The following is a 24,474-nucleotide window of genomic DNA, read 5'->3' as shown; positions in this document are numbered from 1 at the left end:
CTGAATGAGTAAATGTCTATAGCACTGGCCTGCACCAACCTCTCCCCACTACTTCTGCCTTAGGTTGCAGTTACCTACATCACTACTGTATACCTGTCTCTTTGTAAGAACTCAGGCTCCTGTGCACGTGTGGGAGGCCTCTCGGGCTCAAGGCTGAGGACATTTGTGGACACAGGCCAGAGGACTGGAGGTCATGAATTCCAGTCATGACTTCAGGGTGGCCCAGCACTGTGAATTTGTAGTTCCCAACATGGCCCAGGATGTATCTGCCTCTGTAGCCCTATTTTTCTCTGCAGTAAAATAAGGGAATTGAGTGAAATTATTTCTGAAGCCCCTAACAACTATAAAACCTTATGGCTCTATGAATAGCATTAAAATAAAAGTTAAGAAGTAGATTCTTGGCAGATGTGATATAGCAAGACTTCCAAAGAAAAGACCCTCACATTTGGTTTTTCTAGAAGGGAGAAAGAGAATCCCAGGCAGGGAAGATGGGGACTGTTTTAGTAATTCTGACTAACTCAGGGGAGGGAGTTACCACTTGACTTTTCTTCTTCTTTCTTTATGACCAATCAATACAAAGCGGCCAGTGAACTTCAATCACGCATTGTTCCAACTATTTCCGGATCCTTTGCATGAACCAGCCCTCAGCTGCAGCTGGAAGGGCTGAAGAGAGGAGAGCCCTGTCCCACCTGCATCAGAGGCCTGGAAGCACTGAGCCGTGCAGACCCAATCATGATCGCTATCTGGCCAACAGGACTCTGGCTGGAGCCTCACAGAAGGCGCTGTTTACAGTAATAACAGCACCAGGCCCTCTGTCTGAGCAGAGGCAAGGTGCCTGGGGCTAGAATCCCCCAGTAGCCTCCATCTGTGCTTTATCTCCTGGCCAGCTAGGGGTGGAGGGAGGACGCAAGGCAGCACAAGCTGCTCTGGGGGACCACAGCCTGGGCCAGCAGACTTCAGGCAAGGGCCTGGTGTTAACTCCAAACAAGCAAGGCTTCTTTGGCTTCCCATGCACTATTTCAACTGGGCACCCTCCTCTGAGGTCCAGCTCAGGCTCTTTCCTCTAGAAAGCTCTCCAGATGCTCTTACCACCAAGGAGACAGACAACCTGCATTCTGCCATGCTGGCCACCTCGGGGAAGGCAGGTGGGCAGTGAGGGAGAAGAGGGACTGGCATGCACGCAGCACTACGGTGAAGGTGGTGCCCTCTGCAATGTGGCTGCACACTTTTAATATAGAAAAAGCTTTTTTTTTTAGTTTCTGAGCTCAAAGGATGATCTGCAGAACCCATCAGCCGAATCCTTCCTTTATATGTATAGATACGTAGGTTCAGAAAGCCTCCCTTTTGGAAGGGGAAACAGATCAAGAGATTAAGGGAAGATAGGGATGAAAAAGGAATTAAGATGTATCATATGCATGCACACACAAGGCACAAAAACATTATACATTATACTCATATACTAACAAAAAGCAAGCAAGCCTCTCCTTTGGAAAACATTATCCGATCTAGGAGCCCACCCCCGGTCTCTGCCAGGTTTTATAACGGCAGGGCATGTTAACCCTGTGGGCCTCATATGTTTTACCTTACCAGCCTGCCGGAGCTACCCAAAAGGGCACTGAGATGACCAAAGAAGATAACATAAAGTACTTATGTTTTCCAAATGTTAGTTGCTGTTATTATAATTCTTCTATTTGTAACAGTGCTGGGCATGGTGGTACATGCCTATAATCCCAGTTCTCTAGGAGCCTGAGGCAGGAGGATCACTAAAATCTAGCCCAGCCTGGGGAACTTAGTAACACCCTGTCTTGAAATAAAATATAAAAAAAAGATTTCAGGATACAGCTCAGTGCAAGTGCCCTGGGTTCAATCCCTGGCACCCTGGTGGAAAAAACAGGAATACCGTGCAAGAGCTAAATAACAACCTCAATGAACACTTGACAAATTAAATGAATAAAGCCTGATGCTGGGTGATCATTCTTTGCCCCACCTCTTTTACAAAAGCATGAAATACATCCAAATGTAGATATTATTTTTAACTTTTTATTCTTAAATAATTTTAAACTTACAAATCAGTCAAAGAGATAGCACAAAACTTTGGGTAGTTTGAGGCAGGAGGATCACAATTTGAGGCCAGCCTAAGCAACTTAGACCATGTTACAAAATAAAAATTGTAAAAACTGCCAAGGATGCAGATCAGCAACAGAGCACTTGTCTAGCATGATCAAGGACCTGGTTCCAATCCCAGCACCACCACATATACCTACACACACACACACACACACACACACACAGAGCATACACTCTGAATTCTTTAGTGCCTCATCTGTAATTCAAACAAATGGAGACCAAAAATACCAGGTGAACAAAATTGCACCTGTAATGAATGTACAGAATTCTTCCTTATATTACCTATACAACTCATTGTAACGTTACACAGCAGTTGCACTGTATTAAGTATTATGAGTAATCTAGAGATGCCTTTAAAGTATATGTGAGGATATGACAGGTTATATGCAAAAATTACACTAATTTATATCAGGGACCTGAGCATCAGTGGACCTGGGTAGCCACAGGGGGTCCTGGAAACAACCTCTCATTGACACCAAATGACAACTATCCTATTTTATCTAATATACTCACTTTATTCAAACTTCTTTAATTATCCTGATAAGCTTTATAGCAATTTCCCCTGTGAGCCACATGCGAACCAGGACCAACATCAGGATTCAATGCTGCATGTCTCTTCAGTTTCATTTAAAATAATCCCTCAGTATTTTTGTAATTTTCATAATAGTTACATAAGCAGAATAAAGATAGTTTGTTTGTACAATCCTCTTTAATTTGGGTAATAGTTTTTTTAGGTACTTCTTGCTATCATTCATCCATTCATTCATAAACTCTTTCTGAGACTGTTAGGATACTCGAGAAGGATGTCTCCCTACCTTCAAGCTATTCGCTGGATGGCTACACCAATAGGATCCAGGCAACTATAACCAAGAACAGTGAGGGTCAGTGTCATGTGAGCACAGGTCAGAGCAACAGAAGCCTCAGGGATGATTTCTAGGAAGCAGAAGCACAGATCCCCCTAATCATCTCCTGAGATACACTAAGGCAAAACATCTCCGCTCTCTCAGGCATATGTGCAAAGGATTAGGACTTAATAAAATATAAAAGTTAAACAATTCAAAAGGACAAAATGGGGAAGTGAGCTAGGGAACGTTCATGGGACAGCTGCCCAGGGTTACATTCTTGCCCAGAGAGTCAGCAGCTGCCTTGGGTATGAGGAAAAGCCTGCCCCAAGCTGCTGAGAAGTGGGAAAGGGCCATTAGCGCCACCTACCGGCCCTGTGGCAAGACTCTGGGCTACAGCAGTGGGCAGCTGGGCAGCTGGCTGGTTGCCGGGAAACTTGTCTAGAATGGGAGTGAGACACAGTCATGGTTTATACTCAAACTGGGTTGGCACTTGAGCCACCAGTGCTATCCAGAATCACACAGGAGGGGCTGGCGAGATAGCTCAGCAGTTTAAAGCGCCTGCTTAGGTAAGCTTAAGTAGGTGCAGAGGACCATGGTTTGATCCCTTGCATCACAAGCCATGCCATCCCAGCCCTCTGGGTAGGCTGAGCCAGAAAAAAAAAAAAAAAAAAAGGAGCAGAATCACACAGGATATTCAGTAGAGACTGTACAACTGGGTGTGATGGCACAGACCTGTAATCTCAGCACTTTAGGAGGCTGAGGCAGGAGGGCCCAAGTTTGAACCCAGCCTGGGCAAACCTAGTGACTTACTGAGACAGGGCTCAAGATGCAGCTCAATGCAAAGATCCTGGGTTCAATCCCTGGGACTGAAGTAGGGAGTAGGGGTTGTATAAAGCCAATCATAATACCTAGCCTGCTGGAGGGGACAGCAAAGGGTTAACCTTTGCTCATTCAACAGAAGTGAAGTCACAAATTCTCAAAGACAGGCTCTGTGCAGGGTGTAAAGGGCACCGAGCTCTTGCTCACACAGAGATCTCAGTCTAAGGTCGTAGTAAGGGCGCTGGGGTTGGGTATGCACCCAAACGTGTTAAATATCACAGGCACTCTGAGAAATGTTTGGGCAAGATTGCTGAGAACAGCAGCAGGCTTGGCTCTTTGTATCTGGAGCTCTCAAAGGATAGAGTTCAAAGAACTCACATTTCTGGAGCTGCCTGCTGAACCTCAGGAACTTGACATTCATGATCTCATTTGAGGTAGTGAATGGCTCAAGCAGCGCACATCTCAGAGGTAGGCGACTTCAGAGTCCATGGACAGTAGGTGGTAGTTTGGGGTCAGAGCCCATATTTTCTCTGGAACCTTAGTGCCTTCCAAGGCACACACTCCTTCCCATCTTTCCCTCATGTAGCATAGTGTATTTGTCTGATAAGACTACAGCTGACAGAACAGCACAAAGAAGGAAGAGCCTTAGGAAGGAAGGTTATCTGGGGATGAAGATTTTCTTTTTTTGGAACCGGGGATTTGAACTCAGACCCTTATGCTTGCCAGGCAAGTGTTTATTCTACTGAGCCATCTTCCCACCCAGCCCCTTAATGAAGATATTTTGATAGAGTTATCTCATTAGTTTATCTTAGAAACTTCTCCCTCAGAAGAGACTCTCATAGTCTCAGGATGAGAAGGCCCCAGCGAACCTTCTTCATGGCAGCCCCCAGACTGCCATAACCACCTTCACATTCACATGGCAATACGACACTCTAAAGTGGCCTTGTCTCTGGCTTGAAGCAAACTTGGCGAACACATCCAATCAAAAGTGCACGGAACACAAGCAGCCCTCATTCTCAGTAGGCTGGCCTGATCACAAGCTTGAGAGAATCTAGGAATGTAACGCAGCTGCCAAGAAAGCTAATGGAAGCGCAGGTCATTTTAACTGAAGTGTAAGATCTCTACTAAGCGGATGTCTGCTCCCTTCTTCACAACAACGGCCACACCCCCCAGGAATTCAGAGAAGGCAACAAAACTGTGGCCCTCTTTCAGGTCAAAGACCAAAATGACGAGACTCGAAGTCACTACAATAAGGAAGGCAAGACTTAGGTAGTTGGAAGCACTATCTTCTAATAACTAAAGGCCTGAAGCAGCAAACTAGGAGCCCAGCAGTCATTCAGTACAGAACTGGGACTGAAGTAGGAGTGTTACAGAGGGAGGGAGCATGGAATGACCGCTCACGGTGGGTCAGGCTCTAGGCTTCACAATACTGTTTCAGAATTCATCGCAAAAGCAAATCATTTTCTATTAATCATGACATTCTTTTGCTTACATTACTCCACTATCCAGAAAAATTTTCTAAAGTTCCTTAGGTCCAAATATTACCTCTCTCTAGGGCCAAGTTAAAGATCACCATGTTGATGAGGCCCTTTCCTTTTTATATGTACTAAACATAATTCTTTCATCAGAATCCAAGTTCTTTGAGGGCCGGTGAGATAGCTCAGTGGACTAAACACCTGCTTACTTAAGTACAGGGACTGGGGTTCGACCTCCAGCACCACATGCCGTGCTAGCCCCACCCCATGTGCACTAAACCGGCCTCTAAGACAGAGCATGGTGGTATATGCCTGTAATACCAGTGGTAGGAAGGCTGAAAATAGGAGGATTGCTATGAGTTTGAGCTGCATAGTGAGATCCTGTACCAAATACATAAAAAGAAAAAAAAAAAAAAAAAAAAAAAGGAATCCAAGTTCTCTGAAAGGAAGAGATCACTATGGTATGTCCTTATTTTCCTCCCAAAAGTCCGATGAAGCAGACTGTTACCAGGCTGTAAGAATAAATAAATGCCAAAAAAGATATACAAATGGCCAAAAGCACATTAAAAAGATGGTCCACATCATAAATCACCAGGAAAATGGAAATCAAACCACAATGAGATACCATTTTATGCATAATTATAATAAAAACACAGCAACAAGGGTTGGAAAAGATGTGGAGAAAACAGAATCCTGTACACTGCCTGAGAACGTAAAATGTAGCTGGTTTTGAAAATAATTTGACAGTTCCTAACAGTGTTTAACACAGTTACCATGTAATCCACCAATACCAGTCCTAGGTATATACTCCAGAAATACAAAAATAAAAATTTGTATGCAAACGTTCATAGCAGCATTACTCAAATACCTTAAAACAAGTGTCCAACTTTCAACTGGTTAAATTAACTGTGGTATATCTACATATAGATAGAATATTACTCAGCTACAAAAAGGAATGAAGTACTGATAATATGGATGAACCTTGGCAATGTTATTCTTCAGTAACATAAGTCAGACAGGAAAGTATCATATGATTCCACTAATCTGAAATGTCCAGAATTGGTTTACCCATAGAAACAGAAAGATTAGTGGTTGCCAGGGGCTGGGGGTAGAGGCGAGATGCAACTCCTAATGAAATTAGGGCCTTTTTTTTTTTTTTTTTTTTAAGGGAGTGATGAAATGTTCTGAAATTAAGACTACAATGCTGGTTGCACAATCTTACAAATGCACTAAAATCTACTGAACTGTGTACTTTAAAAGGGTGAGCATGTATATCTAAAAGTGCCTAAGAAGGCCGTATGCTGGTCATCAATACTAAACAGGGGACGGGAATACTGGCAAGGAAGTGATCTGGAGAAAAAAGTGCCCGGGATCCTATCCAACCCAGGAAGGTACTATAACTAAACCCAGATCTGCCCCGGGAAGAATCATGCCCCACCTGCTGGATTCTGAAGCCCTGGGAATTCCAGGGCCCTCCCCCAATTATTTGTGTTTCACATCTTGCCCCTGTCATCCTTCCATCTGCAAGGCTGGTCAAACATACAAACTTCCCAGGAGGCCTGGGTGCTAGCCCCCAAAACAAAAGGGCATTGAGATGGAAGCCTCAGCCAGTCTGAGAGAGGATTCTTATGCAGCCTCCCTAGGCCTCCCCTCCACATGAATGAAGGCTCCTGGAGACCAGCCTGCCTGCCCAGCTGCTGCCTCAGGCTCTGCTCTCCTGCTGGGCAGAATGTGGAGAATAAACAGGGTTTCAATCAACCAATCAATCAACTGGTGAGACTATCTGTACTCTGTACTTTCTCAGTGCCTAGCCAACCACATGCAATTGCTATGGTGGAGGTAGGAGAAGCAGGTGTTGCCACCTGGCTCACGGACCAGGTGAAGAGAAACATGCAGGAAACAGCTAGATAGAAAGGCAAGAAGGTAACTCACTAAATACTATGCCCTATGGCTCAGTCTTCAAGATCCATGAAAATTCTGATTAAGAAAGATCAACACAGTGAACTACAATAAGAAAAATACATACTGTAGATTTTTGTGGGCCTTGGTTTAAATAAAGTCTCTACTGCTGACTATGAGACCTCAAGTACCACTAAATATGCCTGGGTATTAAAAGTATTCTCATTAGAGAAGTGGACATAACACAATCTGCTCAGCAACTCTGCGGCACAAAATAAAGATAATACACATAGCAAGTAGCTAAACACCAGCTATTTCTAGGAGTCAGGGCGAGCTTCCTGGAGGAAGGGCTGGAGGTGGGCAATGACACACAGGATCTAAACAGAGAGACAGGGTGGGCTGGAAGCAGCGCAGTGGCTCAGACAGTCCACATCTGGGACAGCGAGAGGCCAAGCGTGACTAGAATGGGAGCTCCTCTTGGGAGGGAAAGGCCGGGCTTGGCCCGCGGAAGCGGGGGCGAGTAGGTGGGAAGCAGAACTGAGAGCAGTATATGGGGTTTGGACTTAACAGCTCATGTTCAGAAATCATGTGGATTCTCAATAAGCCTGGCACCCTCACCCCCAACTAGCCTCAGAAGAGGGTGAGACAGGCAGACCTCTCTTTTGCCTCCCAGCTCTTTGTCAGTAAGGTGAAGTGGTGGGCCACTCTCTAAGTGGGCAACTTTGGGTGATCACTGAAGCAAGCTGAACCTCTTTTTCATCACCTGTGACGTAGGCTATGCTACTTCCAAGGCTGTTGAAAGGAGGTATTGATTAAAGCCTCAGGCAATGCCTAGCACAAAAAAGGCATTCAATAAACATCAGAAGTATTAACAGTATTATTAAAATATTTCAATTAAAGTATCATTTTGTTACATATATACCATACTATATATATTAAATAAATATAAATATAAGAAATTGTTAAATAATGTACTATAAACACTAAATTCTGAACACATGTAGGCTGTGTGTCTTTGCCCATCTTAATGTTCATATATCTTGTATTCATCAGGCTAGGGGCATGGCTCTGAATGCTCACACTAAAAGTTTCTAAATGTTGATGGTGAAAACTGAATACACAGAAAATTCTGTCCATTATCCTCATTAATTTTACTACTTAGGGGAGAAATCTTTTGTAGTAAAAATGCTCAATAACCATGCCTACTGTGCACTGAGTGCCTGCTGGGTGCTGGGCATGGCACCGGTCTGCACACACATTCTCAGGACACCCTCCCTGCAGGGTGTGAGAGTGCCCGTCATAACCCCACCTGGTAGGAGAAGGACCTAAAGCCAGAGAGGTCAGGCACATGGCCATGCACTGTCCTAGAGGACTCTGAGCCAGACAGCCTCACTCAGAATGGAGGAGAGAGGAGAAGCAGGACATGGGAAGGACCTCATAATTCAGAAGGGAGATTTTCTGAGAACCCCTTAAACAACAACAACAACAACAACAACAACAACAACAACAAAAAACAGGAAAAGGACAAAACAGGAACCAAATGGCAACCACTGAAGTGAATACTCTAAGTCCAGTAACACATTAACTTGTTCATTTTTAGTATTCTTGGAGGTGTCTCTACCTCAGTTCTCAGGAAAATATCCAGTTGGCTACAGCCTTGTGGGTAGGACTTGTGCTACAGCTGTGACTGAGCTAGGTTCTTAGAGGTATGGCAGCTCTTGGCTACAGCAGTGGTGGTAAGGAGAAAGACCCGGACAGTCACCCTGTGATGGGTCCTGAGGAATGAGAGCTTCTTGGCTATACAGCCTGCAGGTGCAGGGCCACACCAAGAGGATGCTGGCCCACACATGCAGGTAGGTACTCAGCTGGATTCCTAATGCTGCTGAGCCCATCACCGTGCCCACCTCCTTCAGCTGCCACTGCTACTGGAATAAAGACCCAGCTCCTCCCCGTGGCCTCTGATGCCCTGCCCGCCTGCTTCCCGGCTCTTGACACCTGCCCCTGGCCACAGTTCCACCAGCCTTTTCAGTCCCTCACACTTGCCATGCTTCCTCCTCCCATAGGATTTTAGTGAACGAAATTGCCTTCTGCTAGGACAGCTCTTCCCATCCTTCTTCACATAGGAAAAGCTGCCTCATCCTTCACTCTGGAGCACAAGCACACGCTCCCGGGGGAGGGGGGCAATCTCACTGTTCCAGGCTCTCGCTTCTGTGTTGTTTCTCTGCAGCATCTGTCACAGTTGCAATTTCATATCTGCTCAATTAACGTCTGACTAGGCTTTAAGTTCCATGAGGCAAGGCTTGACCACTCAGCACAGTACCCCATGTGGCAGGGGATATTAGTTGTCTGGATTAACAATGGGACTACTGAATTTTTACTTGCTAATTTTTTTTAAAGGGAGATGGGTCCTTTATAGATTTATTATGCTATGATAACTAGTAAAATTTGCTTAATGCTTTCTCATTTACAAATACTTTCAACAAGGTCTTCAATAAGTCACTGTTAACTATCTACAGGCATGGTGCTGAACACCACAGCCATAGCACGGCAGCTTCCCAAACTCACCTTATAAGAGACAAGCAGATAACTCATCCCAAGAGAGGGTGTCAAGTGCTCTGACAGAGACAGGTCAGAAACTCACAGCTACTCGGACCTGACAGCGATGCTCCAAAGCCCAAGTAATTTTCCTGACAAGGTTCACATTACTGGAACTCTCAAGAGATCCTGCATAGGTGGTTTGGTAGGTAACATCAAAGATACTTCATGGTGAAGGCGTCTGAGGAAATTGAGCCTTTCCCAAGACCACACTGTCAGAAGCAGGTGGCCCAAAGGTGCAGCAGAGGGCTGGACTCCACAGTGACAGCCTGTTCTCCATACCCACAGCTATAGGCCCTACTTGTTCTTTGCTCCTGGGCTCAGCCAAACACTGGTCTCTGTTGGGCTGCTGTTCCACAACCCACCTAGCTACAAAGTGCAGGTAGAGCTGCTAATCCAGTTTTCCCCATTGTTTACCATCCCCAGAGAGCAAGCAAAGACTCCCCTGGGCACGCTGCAGAAGTGCTGAGAGGTGAAGGTCTGCCTGAGCAAGACCAGGGTTTCAGTGTGTGATCTGAACTCTTCCAGAGGGACTCAGCTTTCTCTGTAGAGCTTAACACCAGGGACTGTACTTAAAAGTTTTCACTGGACACCTCATTAACAAGATTTGGGAGCTAAGACTTATAAAAAATGATTCAATGACAATAGTCACACAGCTAGTTTGTAACTATGATAAAAGTGAAACTGAGGTTTTCCAGTTTTTAAAACTTTTGTATTTTTTTTTGTAGTATTACGCTGCCTTCCAGCATTCTTGCATTCAAAACCTGTATGGGTTATACCTTAACATTAAGAAAACTAATAATTCTAAGGAGCTCTAATTGTAAGCATCAAATTACAAGAAGCAATGTCTGTTAGGCCTTGGCCTCTGGTCTAAAATAAGGGTTTGTTTCAATCCAATGCAAGCCATGGGCTATTTACATATTTACTGATTAAGAGAGCTGGATGTTTTGGTTGTTCTGATCCCATCATTAAAATCTTCCCATCCTGCCAAAATGATACAACAATCGATAACAGACAGGATCTCCGAGGCCCGGAGACAGCCAAATGTATTTACCAGCCAGTACTCTTGTTAATTAGATAAAATTCCTGGATCAATGTGTAGAACATTTACCTATGCTGTAGCTAAACACATTCTAGACACCTCATCTTGCCTGGCACATGGACAGCAAGTGCCTCAAGCTGGGGCACCCAGGGACAGGAGCCAAACCAAACGATTCGTGCAAAGTTAGAATAAATGTGTTTACCCCTTAAAGCCCAACCCTATCTTCCTTTCTGAAGAAATCAGATTTCTTTTTTCCACAGCCATGTAGTAGACCAGTTTGGCCTGGCATAAAGACCTTCATGTACTAAAACTATCAAACTAGAAATGAAAATAGAACATCAAAATAATGTCCTTATTAATAATCAAGATCATGGGGCCAAAGAGGAAAGTGACTGATGATGTACAGTGTGCCTAAGGAGAGTCACATGGAGAGAAAACATTCTCTCAGGCTTTCATAGAGAGCACATTGGCCAAGCAATGGCCATTACTCACTCACATGGCTGACACTGACAAAGGTTCTACAATCTGAGGTACAGGATCTCAGGATAAATCCTGAGGGGATTTCATTGACCTTATCAGACCCAAAAGCTACAACTCGTGTTGCATAGGTCCTGCTTTACCTTGGTCTTAACCATCCAGAAGGAAAGTATAAAAATGAAATATAAGAAGTAAAGGCACGCTGTTATGTTGAGCATATGTAGGGGACTCAGGTCAACAATTTCTGACATTGCCAGTCAAGCGGAAGACTCAATACTATTATGGGCTTCTGGACTCTTTTAGAATATTTTGCTGAGTTTACACACCTATAATATTTAAATGACGGAACTTAACAAAAAAAGGGGATACAGATGAATGTCCATTTTGTATCTGTGTATTCAAAGTGGTTAGGTTAGATATATAGTTACATTCTCTTAATGAATACAGTGATTTGTTCTAATGGTGTTTGTAAATAGGATATCATGTTCGCATCTTTTACAGCAATTAACCACTAGGAAGAAGGTATGCAATGTGTTAATTATTGAAACTGTCCTACCAATTTGGTTTGAAACTGTTTCATTGCTATTTGTTTCTCAATAAAATTAAGGGAAAAAAAGAAAAAAAATAATCAAGATTTATTTTTGAGAGGAACCATGGTATATACAGTGGAAAGAGTAAAAAAGCCCCGTATGTTCAACTGCCTAGTTGACACTGCCATTTCAATACCTCACTAGCATGCTAAATTCAACACATTCAAAACTGAACTCAATCTTTCACTCCCAACTGAATTTTCTTTCCAGGACCCTCATCGCAGAGCATGGCAGTGTCATCTATATGGATGACCAAGACAAAAAATTAAAACTCATTTTCCCTCTCTTGTTAACTAATCTAATCCTATGCATTCACCCAAAATTCATTTACTGAATATTTATTACATACCAGGCTTCATACCAGGCATGGATACTGACCTAAACATCTCCAAGGCCTGTCCAGATTCCTTCCTTCATCTCAGATACAGACATCTTGGTCCAAGTCACATCTTCCCTCTGCATGCTTTTTCGGTACCAACCATAGCTGCTAGTATGAAGTAGCTCCCTAAAGTTTCTTTTATAAAGTTGCTAATCCCATCCATGAAGGCTCCACCCTCATAACCTAATAATCACTCCTACCTCCAAATACCACAGTGGGGATTTGGCTTCAGCATGAACTGGGGGAGTTGCACAAGTATTCCAACTATCATAGTCATGTATCATATGATCTTCTTTATGTGAAATTCCAGAATAGATACATCTATAGAAACAAAGTGATTTTTGGGAGCTGGGCACAAGAGGAGAGGAAAAGAGAGAGGAGGGAGAAGAGGAGGGGGGAGGGGAGAGGAGGAAGGAAGAGGAGGAGAGATTGCTAATTCGTCCAGGGTTAGTTTGTGTGATAAAAATGTTCTGGAGTTAAACTGCAGTTGTACTTGCAAACTCTGAATTTTCCAAAAATATTGAACTGTACACTTTAAACAGGCGAAATATATAACACATAAATTATACCTAAAAACTTTTCTTAAAAACATTTTTCTAGGGCTGGCGAGAGAGTTCAGCAGCATAAATGGCTGCCTGGCAAGCACAAGGTCCTGAGTTTGATCCCCAGTACCCACCTCCCCTGCAAAACAAAAACAAAAACAAAAACAAAACAAAACAAAAACCCCGAAAACATTTTTTCTAAAAAGCAGAGTTCAAGACATTGGGGAATCTAACCTAAGTGTGACAGGGCTGGAAGCACAGGTATTTTTCAGTAAGGGAAAGCTTCTGAGTAAGAGACTGAAGTGAATTCTAGGCAAGGTGAGATTAGCAACTTGATAAAAGAAACTTTAGGGAGTTCCTTCATACCAGTGGTCTGCCATGTGAAGACAGAAATGGCCATCTGTGAATGGCCATTTCACTACATACCCATTAGTTTTGATGCAAGACTTTCCAGCCTCCAGTACTGTGTGTGAGAAACACATTGCTAGCGTTAACTTAAGTGCTATGAAGTTGGACCTAAAATGTCCCTTAAAAGGTTCCTATGTTCAGGGCTGGTCTGCAGAAAGTGACCGTAGCATATCTGGTAACGTTACAAGGAGGATGGGAAACGCAGGAGGCATGCCTTCAAGGGAGTGGGTCGGGGCATGACCCAGGCAGGGGCCACACCTTGTCTGCTTCCTGCAGCCATGGGTAAGCAGCCTCTTCCATCATACCCTCCTGCCACTACAAGACTCTCCCACACTCAGGCCTAAGGGAGTCAGGGGACCAGGGACTGAAACCTCTGACACTGAGCCAAAAATAAACATTTCCTCCTTTATGCTGATTTTCTGGCTAACATACTGACATCCAAACTGGCATTGTTATAGTAGCTCAGACTTAAAAGTGGACTTTGTAACTGGCTTCTTTCATTTAGATTTCAGTCTGTCCATATTATAGCACAACAGTACTTCCTTCTTAGGAATGGTAAAGTGATTTTTTTTTTTTTAATTTTTGGGGAAGGCTATTCAGGGCCTCACTACTAGTTAGGACATGTAGTGATCTGCCTGTTTACAGTCTCCCAAGAGCTGGGATTATAGGCGTGTACCACCACGCCCAGACTCAATTGCAGTCTCACCATGCCCTGCGGGCGGGGCCAGCATGGCAGGCCGGGGGATTGAACCCCTGCCGCTGCTATGCCTGCTTGCAGGTGCTATAATCTGCTGAGCTATTTGGCTGGCCCTGTAGTGATATCCTTCTTCTTCTTTTTTTTTTTTTGCAGAACCGGGAATTGAACTCAGGCCCTTCAGCTTGCCAGGGAAGCACTTATTCCATTGAGCTATCTCCCAGTCCCATAAAGTGATATTCTAACATATGGTTTAATCATATTTTTAATTGTCCATACTTAATGGACATTGAGGTTATTTCTACTTTTTGGCTATTTTGATTAATGCTGCTATGAACACTTACGTACATGTTTTTATTTCTCTGGCTATATACCTGGGATGGACAATAAGGCAACTAACTCTATGCTTAACACTTGAAGAACTGCCAAGCTGTTTTCAAAAGGGGCTACTCCACTTTACACCCGCTCCAGCAATGTCTGAGGCTTCTCATTTCTCCATGTCCTCATCAAGACTTGCTCTTCTCAGTCTCTTTACCATCCCAATGAATTGGGAGTGGCAATTCACTGTAGTTTTGATCCGCTCTTTCCTGAATAATGGTAATGAACATCATGATAAGTGCTTACTGGTTGTCTGCTTATCTTCCTTGGAGGAATGTCAACTCAGACCCTTTGACCACTTTACAGTTAGCTCATCTCTTTTACTGCCGAATATTTAAGGGTCCTTTCTATATTCTGGATAAAAGTTCCTTTTATCAGATACATGTTTTGCAAAAACATTCTCTTTTGCAGCTTTGTGCTTTTGGTGCCATATCTAAGGCAGCTCTGCCCAACCCAAATGGTCAAATATTTACTTCTACGATTTCTTCTAAGAGTTTTATTGTGTCAGTACTTATATTTAGGTCCATGAAAAAATCTGGGAGGCTAATTTTTACATATGGTATTAGGTAAAGGCCCAACTGTGGCTTTATGCAAGTGACTATGCACTTGTCCCAGCACATCTGCTGAAAAGACAAACTGCACTGCTGAAGTACAGAACTGCACCTCCATAAGTATTCATTGGCTCCTGCCTCGGACCGTACATGCCAACACAGCAGGGACTAGGCCCGTCGTGCTCACTGCAGTGTCTTCAGTACCCTGCCACTGCCCAGTTCTTAATAAGCACTCAGTAACACTGGGTGAATGAATAATTATTACCAACAATAACTCCACATTTCACAGGTTGTAAGCACTACTCAAGCCATATCACTAGGATGAATTAGGCAGGGTCTCAATTTTTGATTCATGTCCTCATTCTTCACCAAGGGAGCCACGAGCCTCTTGAGGGCAGAAACTGGCTCTTTTTGCTCACTGTGTTGCCATGCTTCCTCCCCCAAATTTACCTCAGGGCTAGGCACACAGAATAGCCTGAAATACAGGCAACTGAGGACCTCGATCAGGACGAGCTCCCTACCTACCTCCAGGCCCTCTGGTCTCAGACTCTGCTCCAGACACAAACAACACACAGTTTCCCTCCCCTCACACCTTCCGGGCTGTTTCTTGCCCTGGTGCCATCACTCACACTATTCCTTTTGCCTGGAGTGTCTTCTTGCCCTATTGTTGAGCCCTACCTACATTTTAAGCCTCCGATCAATGCTATTTCCTCGGGGATCCCCCGATCATTTTTCTGATCCCCTCTGGCTGGTCAGGAGCATAGTCTGGGCTCCTGAAGCACTCTCCTGTCTCCAACATCAATCACACTGTTGCCATAGTCTACCCAGACTGTCATTGAGGGCAAGGATCATGTCGCTCAGGTGTCCCATGCACCAAGGAGAGGACTCGGCACATGGCAGGGGCTCAGTGAATGTTTGCCAAATAAACAAATGAATCTGGGAGAGAAAAAGCAGACAGCAGAGGTCTGAGACTGACACTACTAGGTTTCCTTCATTAAAGACTGCTTGGGTTGATGAATGACTTGAGTTGGACACTTAGCAGAGGCCCAGCTCCCTGCGGGGAGAAGGAAGACGGGCAACAGTGTCGACTTTCACAGGCCTGACCTGAAGGAAATGTGATCTCCACGGGAGAACAGGAGGCCTAACTTTTCCCATCCTGCTGGTCCTCACCTGGCTCAGCCTGAACCTGACAGATGTGCGCAGTCGCCCTGTGCCCTCTGTCTCGGGTGAGTGGTTCTTGTGGCTCCAGTGTGGCCTGAACTGAGGAGCAGGGCCACTTCCTCAAGCTGCCAACAAGCAGGACACAGGCCAGCCTTCCACTTCTGAAAAGCCAGGGCTGCACGAGCTCTGAAGGGTTAGAGCCTCAGAAGTGAGGAAATGAGCAGATAGGGAGGAAAGAAGAACAGAGAGACGCAGCCCCCACTACCCCCCGATGCAGCTGGTGGGGACATGGAACTAAGACTCCGGACTCTCAGTTTCAGGTGCACTGAAATCAGTAAAGCAAGCATGTCCCATTGTGCTGAGGATGAGGTAAGAGAGAGGGCACAAGACCCTGGAGAGGCACACAGTCCAGTGGCTGTAGGTGAAGTGCAGACTGTGGGGAGCGACAGACCCTGCCCTCCTTTCAGCTGGGCAGCCCCCAACCCCCAGCCAGGTCCACAGGCAAGTCCACAGTGCCCACCATCAGGGCTGACGTCCAAGCTACCGGCTTGATGGTCTCACAGTCTGTGGGGATGCCAGATTGGTTCTGGATGGTTTACTGTGCGAACCTCACTGGTTTCTCTGTGTGGCCTGGCTGCCTCCTTCTCAATGAGCCCTAGCTCTCCAACCTGACCTCCTACTTCTCTTCCAGAAGATTTTGTTCCTGCTGCAGGGCTGGACTGGCAGGGCCCTTCCTTGGGACCCTCATACACCCAGCAGGGAGGAATCAAGGAAGGCTTCCTAGGGAGGCAGCACCTGTGCTGAGCCTAGCAGGCAGAGGGCGACCCGCACCTGTGTGGAGGGCCCGCAGCCATGGCTCTGCCCCTGCAGACTCCAGGTCGTCCTAGATGCAGAATGCAGTAATTCCCCAGAACAGCCCCAAACTGCTGTCTTTCCCTATTCAAAGCTCCCTTGAGGTTTTGGGCAGGAGACCGGCATTGGGTGAGCTCAGAGTGGCACCACACAACACAGAGACACAAGAGACATTATTCAGCAGGACTGAGTTTTGTTCCAGAAAAGGAGTTATCACTGATCATAAAACCCTTTGTAAACTGTGTAATTTTTTTTTTTTTTTTTTTATATACTGGGATTCTATTCTGCTATCAGCTGGTCTAATGGGCAGAGCTAAAAGCCAGGGCTCACACAGGAAAAAATGAAGAGCAACACAAAGGACAGGCAGACTCTAGGGCTTAGTAAAACTCCAGATTGTTCTCTTCTGCTGAGCACAGTCTCCCGGCCCGGCCCATAGGCCCTGCTGTCTGGGAAGCACTGGGGCCACTGATCTGTTTCCTTGTAATCTGGGACCGGGACCACTCTCCATTGCCCCAGCACCATACCATCTCAGCACCCAGCAGAGGCCCATTCACTCACAGGCAACAATTGCTTGGTGGTGGTGGCGGTAGGGAAGCAGGGAATGACATCCCAAGTCAGGCCTTCCTCACCTGGAACCTGTCTTACTGAATGTCAACAGATCCACCCTCAGAGCTGCCTTCTCCATTCAGTTCATCCTCCACGCTTCTGAAATGCAGCCCTAACCAGGTCATTGCCCTGCTCATTAACTTGCAAGTCTCCCCGCTGCTTATGAGCCCACAAGCCCTCCCCCTGCCAGGCTGGGCACACCCCAGCTCCGCCAGGGTCACTGTCCCTCTTTCTCCACACCCTGCACAAGTTCCCCAGGCCCAGTATACCAGCCTCGCCTTGGCTCTGTGTGGCCTTGCGCTGTGGTTCTGTATGAGATGGGGCTGAGAGCAGAGGCTATGCTTCGCTCACCTTGGACTCCTAGAGGATCCCTGTACGTGGATGGATTAAGGCAGCCATGAGGACCAAGGGAGAGGAGGGAAGGGAAAGCAGCCAGGAGACTTGGGACACACATGCGAAGCGACACCACCCACACCAGCAAGCATGAGGGGTCCCGATGATTTTCCTGGGTCGCACATATACCCTCTCCATTCTTTGGGCTGTGTTGTTGCCATTAAAAAAAAATGTGCATCCAAATAACACTTGGGTACTCAATGAGCTGGGGCGGAGTCGGCCTCCTCAAGTGATAGAAGGGGGCTGCTCTGTAACACACGGCCCAAGCTGGGCTAACAGCTGGGCAGGGAGCAACAGGTGGGCTCCGGGTCAGCAAGGCCCGGCCTGTCCCCTCGCTTGTAATACAGCAGAGTGAAGCGAGGCTCATCTATTTCTGGGGCAATGAAGATGCCACACACCGCCTGCAGTTATGAATGGCTCTTATAACAACAAGATGACATCTGTGCTTGGTTTTTTAAGATGCATCATTGCATGTTTATTAAACTATTGCTCCATCATATTTATTTGGCTACAAAACAACTCCCAGCCCGTACTTCCAAAAGTGCTTTATTAAAAACTAAGGCTCGAACATTAATACTCAAAAGCACCCTTGAGAATCAATAATAATGCTGCAGATAAAATGAAAGGGAATCAAAGCAGTAAGTCTTGGTGGGGCTGTGGCTGCCTTTCAACACTTTCTTGCATGTTTAGGCAGCTGGAGTAGGAAAGAACCCTAAGGATTCACAGCACCCCAAATGCCTGACCTGTCTAAAATGTGGGTGCAAAGGCAGAGATGGGCTTACTTTTTTTTGGTGGTACCAGGGATTGAACTCAGGACCTTGAACTTGCCAGGCAAGCACTTATTCCACTGAGCTATCTTCCCAGCCCACTGGGGCTGTCTTAAAGCTACCTAGATCTATTCAAGGGACCAAGGGGAGGCTCAGAGAGGGCTCTATACTTTCTATAATCAGTGGCCCTTAGCTGATACTCTGCTGGTCTGGTCTGGTCTCTGCATCCACCCTGGACAGACTCTCTGGCTCCAGGCTGAGTCCTGCCTCTGCTTAAGAGGAAGCCTGAAATCCTATCACAGTGCTCTGTGAACCAGCTGAGCCTACAAGGCTGCAGAACTACAGTCTGTCCCTGCCAGGGCCCAGGCTTGCAGACAGGCCCTTCTAGCCCCAGAGCACCTCTGACACAGGCTCTTCCAGAACCCGCTTCAATCTCCATGCCTTCCCGGTGGTGCCCACCTACATGGGGTCCAGACAGCAGCAGTAACACGGTCACTTCCAGAGAGAAACAGCAGCAAGACTCAGGAGATCCACAAGGTTTGGAGGGACCCCACACCAGCCCCACTGAAGGTCATGGATCCATCCATCGAGATCCAAGGGGGCTGTCTCCCTATCTGAGATATGTAAAGGCTGACCAGGGGCAGGAGCCCAGGTGACTGTGTGACCACAGTGAATTCCCAGGGGACACTCCTCAGTTTGGTTCTCTAAGGCAGTCACCACACCGGAAGAGAGGTCACCCACTCAGCCCCTCCTGTGGGGTCAGCACTCACCTGTTGAGTTCCTGTACATTGTTGGTACGGGCAGCTTCCATCAGGGCTGCATCTGGAGAGAGAGGCACCAGTCAGACTCCTGGCTAGGACCTGCCCTCAGGCTGCCCTTTAAGCAACAGAAGTACTTCCCAAACAGGGTTTTAACAAGGGAACCAATGCCACAAGAAGGCTGATGGTCCCGTCCCCACGTGATGTCCACTGTTAACAATCTGACTTCTTATCCTTTCTCTAACAGAATCCAAACTTGCCACTCCTCTCGCCGAACTGGGATGCAGGTGAAGGACTACTGCCTCAGTTTACCTGCAGTGAACATGCACTGTGCAGCTGTCCAGCTTGTCATAAGCTTCAAAACTCTGTGCATGTTTTATCTTAACCATTCCCTAACCTGGTTCCGCTTTCTCTGATGAGTACTTCTTTAGCCCGGTTTAGAATCCTGATGTCACAGGTCACAAATCCTAAGGGAAGGAAAGGATAGAGTGGTAGGCAGCAATGCGGACCTCTCTTAGAGCCAGCTTCCACCAGGAATCAAGACCTGCCTGGCTCCAATTCATCTGCCACCTACTCACCATGTGACAGTGGTGACCCCTTTTCCTTTCAACCACTTATTCCTGGACCATCAAGCAGAGACAACTATCCTTGCTCTATCAGCCTAACGAGAATGCTGAAGACACGAAATGGCTGAAAAACCTGCAAATTCCCAGGTTCCAAGCACAGAGCGGGGAGACCCATAGCAGAGGAATTAGCAGGCCTGGCAGAAGTTCAGCAGTTGGGCTTTTCTATTTTCTAGCCCAGGCAGCTGTCTGTTGGCACCACCTTGTGGCTACAAAGAAAAACTGCCTGATTTGGAAAAGCTCAAAGCAAACGGCAGGAGCACAAGCCTTTCATAGTTGAATACCAAGTGACTGTGGCGTCCTCTTGTGTCCTGTTTTGTTCTGAGCTACACTGTGAGGCACCGGACGGACTACGCCCCAGCCTGGCTCCAGGGAGCTCTCAGGCCAGCCTCAAGACTCATGCAGTGAGACAGGAGAGATGGCACTGACACCAGAGACGGGCAGTCCCAACCCCACACTTACACTTACCTGCCGTGTGACCTCGCCTCCCCAGCCTCAGTTTCCCTAGCCACACACCAGGGATAAGACACCACCTTATGGAAACGAAACTCTGCCTCCGGTTGGACCCCCATGGCCAGGCCTTCTCTACTTGCTTTATCAACTAACTGCTCTCCCAGCACACATTCTCAGACAGCCTCCAGCTGCAGAGGGACCACCCTTCCTCAGTCCTCTCAGTGACCTTTAGAAGCCATTTTCATCTGCAGTGTGGGGAGCATGGGTCGAGGTGAGATGAAACTAGGGCCTCCTGGCTCCTGAGAGGTCAGCTCAGGGCACAGGCCAGCTTGAAGCCACAGGGTTAGAACTAGCCATCGCTTTGGTCACGGTCTGTTTTGGTAAACGTGCCCCGATCTTCTTACTGATATTTACACTCTACAAAAAAGGTCCCACCTGGAGACCCAGGGAACCTTAGGCGAGACTCGGACCCTTTCTCCTATGCAGGCACAACACGGCCTCAGGAATGCCCTACTCACTATCTTTCGTGACTCCGCCCTACATCCAAACCCTCCTGGTGTGCAGGCCCCATTCCTCTGCTCTCTCCTCCACCCATACTGACAGTCTGTGCTAGCCCCTAAGCACATGAGGCTGACTGAAGGCTCTACATGGAACACAATTCACTTCTGACTTCTGTTTACTAAGTACCTACGAAGTTCTAGGCACTGTGGGGAAACTTGCTAGTTAACAGTTAAAAAAAAAAATGCATTCCCTGCTCCATCGGGGTTCATAATGTCACCGTTCATCCCCTGCCCCCATCCTTCAAGGGTTTCCAACCCTCAAGGCAGGCTTTCCTGACCTTGCTGGCCCTCTAAGCTTCCCACAACACACAGCACACTCCCCAGCCCTGCACACCTAATTGCTTGCACTGTCCCCCTTGCCTGACTGCAGCTGTTAGGACTGCCAAACAGTCCTAGTTTGAAACTAGGCACACAGAAAGTATACAAAAAGTAGCTGAAAATTACAGAATGCTGGCATGAACAAGGCAGCAGAGCCCATAGAGTCCATTTCAATGCCCTCATTTTGCAGAGAGGATTTAGGGCCAGTGAGGAAGAGCAAGAGTCAACATTCACAATGGAAGTTAAACATAGAACCAAAACAGAATCTCAGTGTTCTCATTCACCATCCAAAGCCCCATCCTGTTGGATAAAGAAATAAGTCAAGGCGGTCCATTTGCTCCAAAGTCACAGAGGCTGGGATACATGCAATCCACGGACACCATGTCTCAGCACGGTCCCCACCAGTAACTGAGAACTTCAGTGGCTGGGTTCACACAGGCCACGCAAGTCTGGTTCCTGCTCATTCTCTGTTCAGCTCAGTTTCTAGCACCCAGGTGAGTGGCTAGTCTAGATCAGCCACTGCTCCTGCCCCCTGATGTTCTGGTCTCCAGGGATCCAACTTCCTTATGCCAACTGCTTCAATGGGCAACCTCATCTCAAGCCTGAGACCAGACACGGCAAATCTCTGGGAGACTGACACACTGAGGCCACTGAACCACAAGAGTCCAAATAACAGTCCTGTAAGAATACTGAGAAATTATCCCTTGCCCTACAGTAAGGGGGAAGGGGATTGAGGCCAGCAAAGCAAGGGGTCAAGTTGGCTCTGGAACCAAGTCTTCCTTTCTAAGACCACTGTCGGTAGGCAGTTTCTCTACCCATTAAAACCACCTGCAGCTGAGACCTCTTGAAAAAACAAAAACCGGGCAGCATATTAGAACAGAAAAGGATCATGCTGTAATGACATGTTTCGTTCAAAACTTTCACTGTACAGTAGAAAAGGTGAGGATCAAAGAGGGAGACTGACTTATGACACCAGCGCAGACAACTAGGTCTGCTCTTCAGAGCAGCACCCTGCCCCTGGAACCGTTATGTCTGGTCTTTCCAAGACTAAGGTTGGGCAGGTCTAAATTTACAAGCATTCCCCTTCCTTCATTGATGCGGAGTGAAATCACTCCTCGCGCCTCTTCCCCCCTTGAACCCAGACTGGCCCCATAATCACCCTTGTTGGACGGATTCTTGCTGTAGCAATGAACCACCAGCGCCGTGGCCAGGGCCCACATGCCCAGTCCAGCCCTGTTGGGGAACCCATTCCAGTAGTCCTGTCCTGGGATTATTTCTTCGGGGCTAGGAAGGCGTCCCCACGTGGCGGCTGCCAAGCACTGGGTCTCGGTGCGTCCTCCCTGGCGCCCCCCGGCGGCTGCCCTTCGTCCAGGGAGCAAGGCCAAGTATGTTTCAGGGCGCCCCCCGGCGGCCGCTCTAAGCAACTGCAGCTCCCCGCGGTCCCCGGTGATTACGCTCCAGCCGGAAGCAATTCCATGGCTCTGGATCGATGAAGCCCTGAGCAGCCGGAGGAGGTGCCGCGGCGCCGGCGCTGTTCTCAACACCAGGGATCCCAACATCGTGACAGCTGCTTCAATAACCCCCTGGTGCCGGCCCCTGTGCTGGCCACGACCAACATGGCTGCCGCGGCGCGTTCGAAGACGCCGCGAAAGGGGCGGGACTACGCACTACCTCACGGGAGTGGTAGTCCACAGTCTTCGATCTTTCCGTAGTTGAAGAACAAAGAAACTACACTTCCTAGAAGTCACAAGGATAGCGTCACAATGGCTGCGGGCTTAGCCCGGGGCATGTTGGGAAGTGGAGTTCAGGTGGAGGGGCGTGGCAAGAAGGAAACTAGGATGGTGGAACGTAGCGATTAAGGATGCAAATTCCAGAACCTCTTTCCTATTTTATATGAATACGCGACACAATTTCTGACCAGTGTGATTTAACTAAGAATCTTCCGCACAGGCATATTATGAAAGCTATACTTATTTCTTTTAGTTTTTCATTTCAGTTTGGGGCGGCTTTCAAAAAATACATAGCGTAACCGTTGCACCTGATATAAAGGTATCGTTTATATTCCTGTACAGACTTCCTTTCGGTTAAAAAGTTGATTCTTGCTCACATTAGTGTTATTTATGTATCTCTCCTTTTGCAGTACTGGAAGCTAAACCCACAACCTCATGCTTGCTAGGAAAGTGCTCTACTGTTGAGCTACATCTCCAGCCCCTTTAATTTATTTACTTTGAAACAGGGTTTTGATAAGTTGTTCACGCTAGCCTCGAACTTGATCCTTCTGCCGCAGCCTGCCAACTAGGCGACTTCTGTCTGTCTTGTTCTCAAAGAGCTTTCTCGCGGGCTATCTCTTGGGATTCTTGTGGCAACTATCTGATGAACTGCTACTCTCTTTCACAGCTAAGAGAATTTAAATTTACATGTGCAGTGTCACCTGGAGTGAGGCTCAGGTCTTGACTCTGAGTCCAAGCTTTCCATGGATTCTTGCACCCCAACTTCACTCCCTTTATTCCAGACTTAACCCACAGTAGGTGAAGAAGGAAGGTCTTTTTTTGCGGAACCGGGGATTGAACTCAGGCCCCTGCACTTGCCAGGCAGGGAAGGTGTTCTTTGTGCCAGTCCTAGCTTTTGCTCCTGCATGGCCTTTGGGTTTGCTTATACTTCACATTCTGGAACCCTCTCTGACCATTCCAGTTAAAATAACCTAACTCAGCACATCTTTCTTATTCTACCTAATTTTTCTTTGTAGGTGTTTTTTTTTTTTTTTTAGAGATGGGAACATTTTTTCCTTTGGGTGTCTTCCTTTGAGGATGTTCGCAGTTTTCCCTTCGCCTTGCCCATGTTTTTTTGGTAGTATTTATCACTACCTGACGTACTAAATATTTTATTGCCTTTCTTCAGGACAGCGTGAGCTCAATGTAACGGACTTTTTTCCCTCTTCTGTATCACTAGCGCCATAAACATTGTAATGGATCAACTCACATATTAGATTATAAATGTAAATCTTGTGTTTTCTGTTGTGTAAAAATGTATGTTCATCACTGTTCTAAGTTGTTTAGTAACTAGTGACTGTTTCTTGCTGTTTGCTAGATAAAATTCCTACCTCACCAATTCCTGTAACCCTCACCAATTCCTGTAAGCAAAGTTAGCTTACAGAGATGACTT

At 46.6% G+C, this 24,474-nt stretch overlaps 1 protein-coding gene across 2 annotated transcripts in view; it reads right to left on the bottom strand.

Annotated features, from left to right (window-relative positions):
• The window catches only part of Clpb (ClpB homolog, mitochondrial AAA ATPase chaperonin), a 151,661-nt gene extending 128,585 nt beyond the window's left edge, over positions 1-23,076 (bottom strand). For both annotated transcript variants that reach the window (XM_004641941.3, XM_004641942.3), the window contains exons 1-2: positions 22,472-23,076; positions 19,371-19,422 (exon numbers count right to left, since the gene is read on the bottom strand). In XM_004641941.3, coding sequence (XP_004641998.1) covers positions 19,371-19,422; positions 22,472-22,871 — 452 coding nt within the window. In that variant the 5' untranslated portion in view covers positions 22,872-23,076. The remainder of the gene's footprint in view (positions 1-19,370; positions 19,423-22,471) is intronic.
• Between the last annotated feature and the right edge of the window lie 1,398 nt (positions 23,077-24,474).

The sequence above is a fragment of the Octodon degus genome, unplaced genomic scaffold (genome assembly GCF_000260255.1).
Source record: "Octodon degus isolate 3935 unplaced genomic scaffold, OctDeg1.0 scaffold00146, whole genome shotgun sequence".
NCBI classification, from domain to species: Eukaryota; Metazoa; Chordata; class Mammalia; order Rodentia; family Octodontidae; genus Octodon; species Octodon degus.
This window is presented reverse-complemented; position numbering and strand designations above follow the sequence as displayed.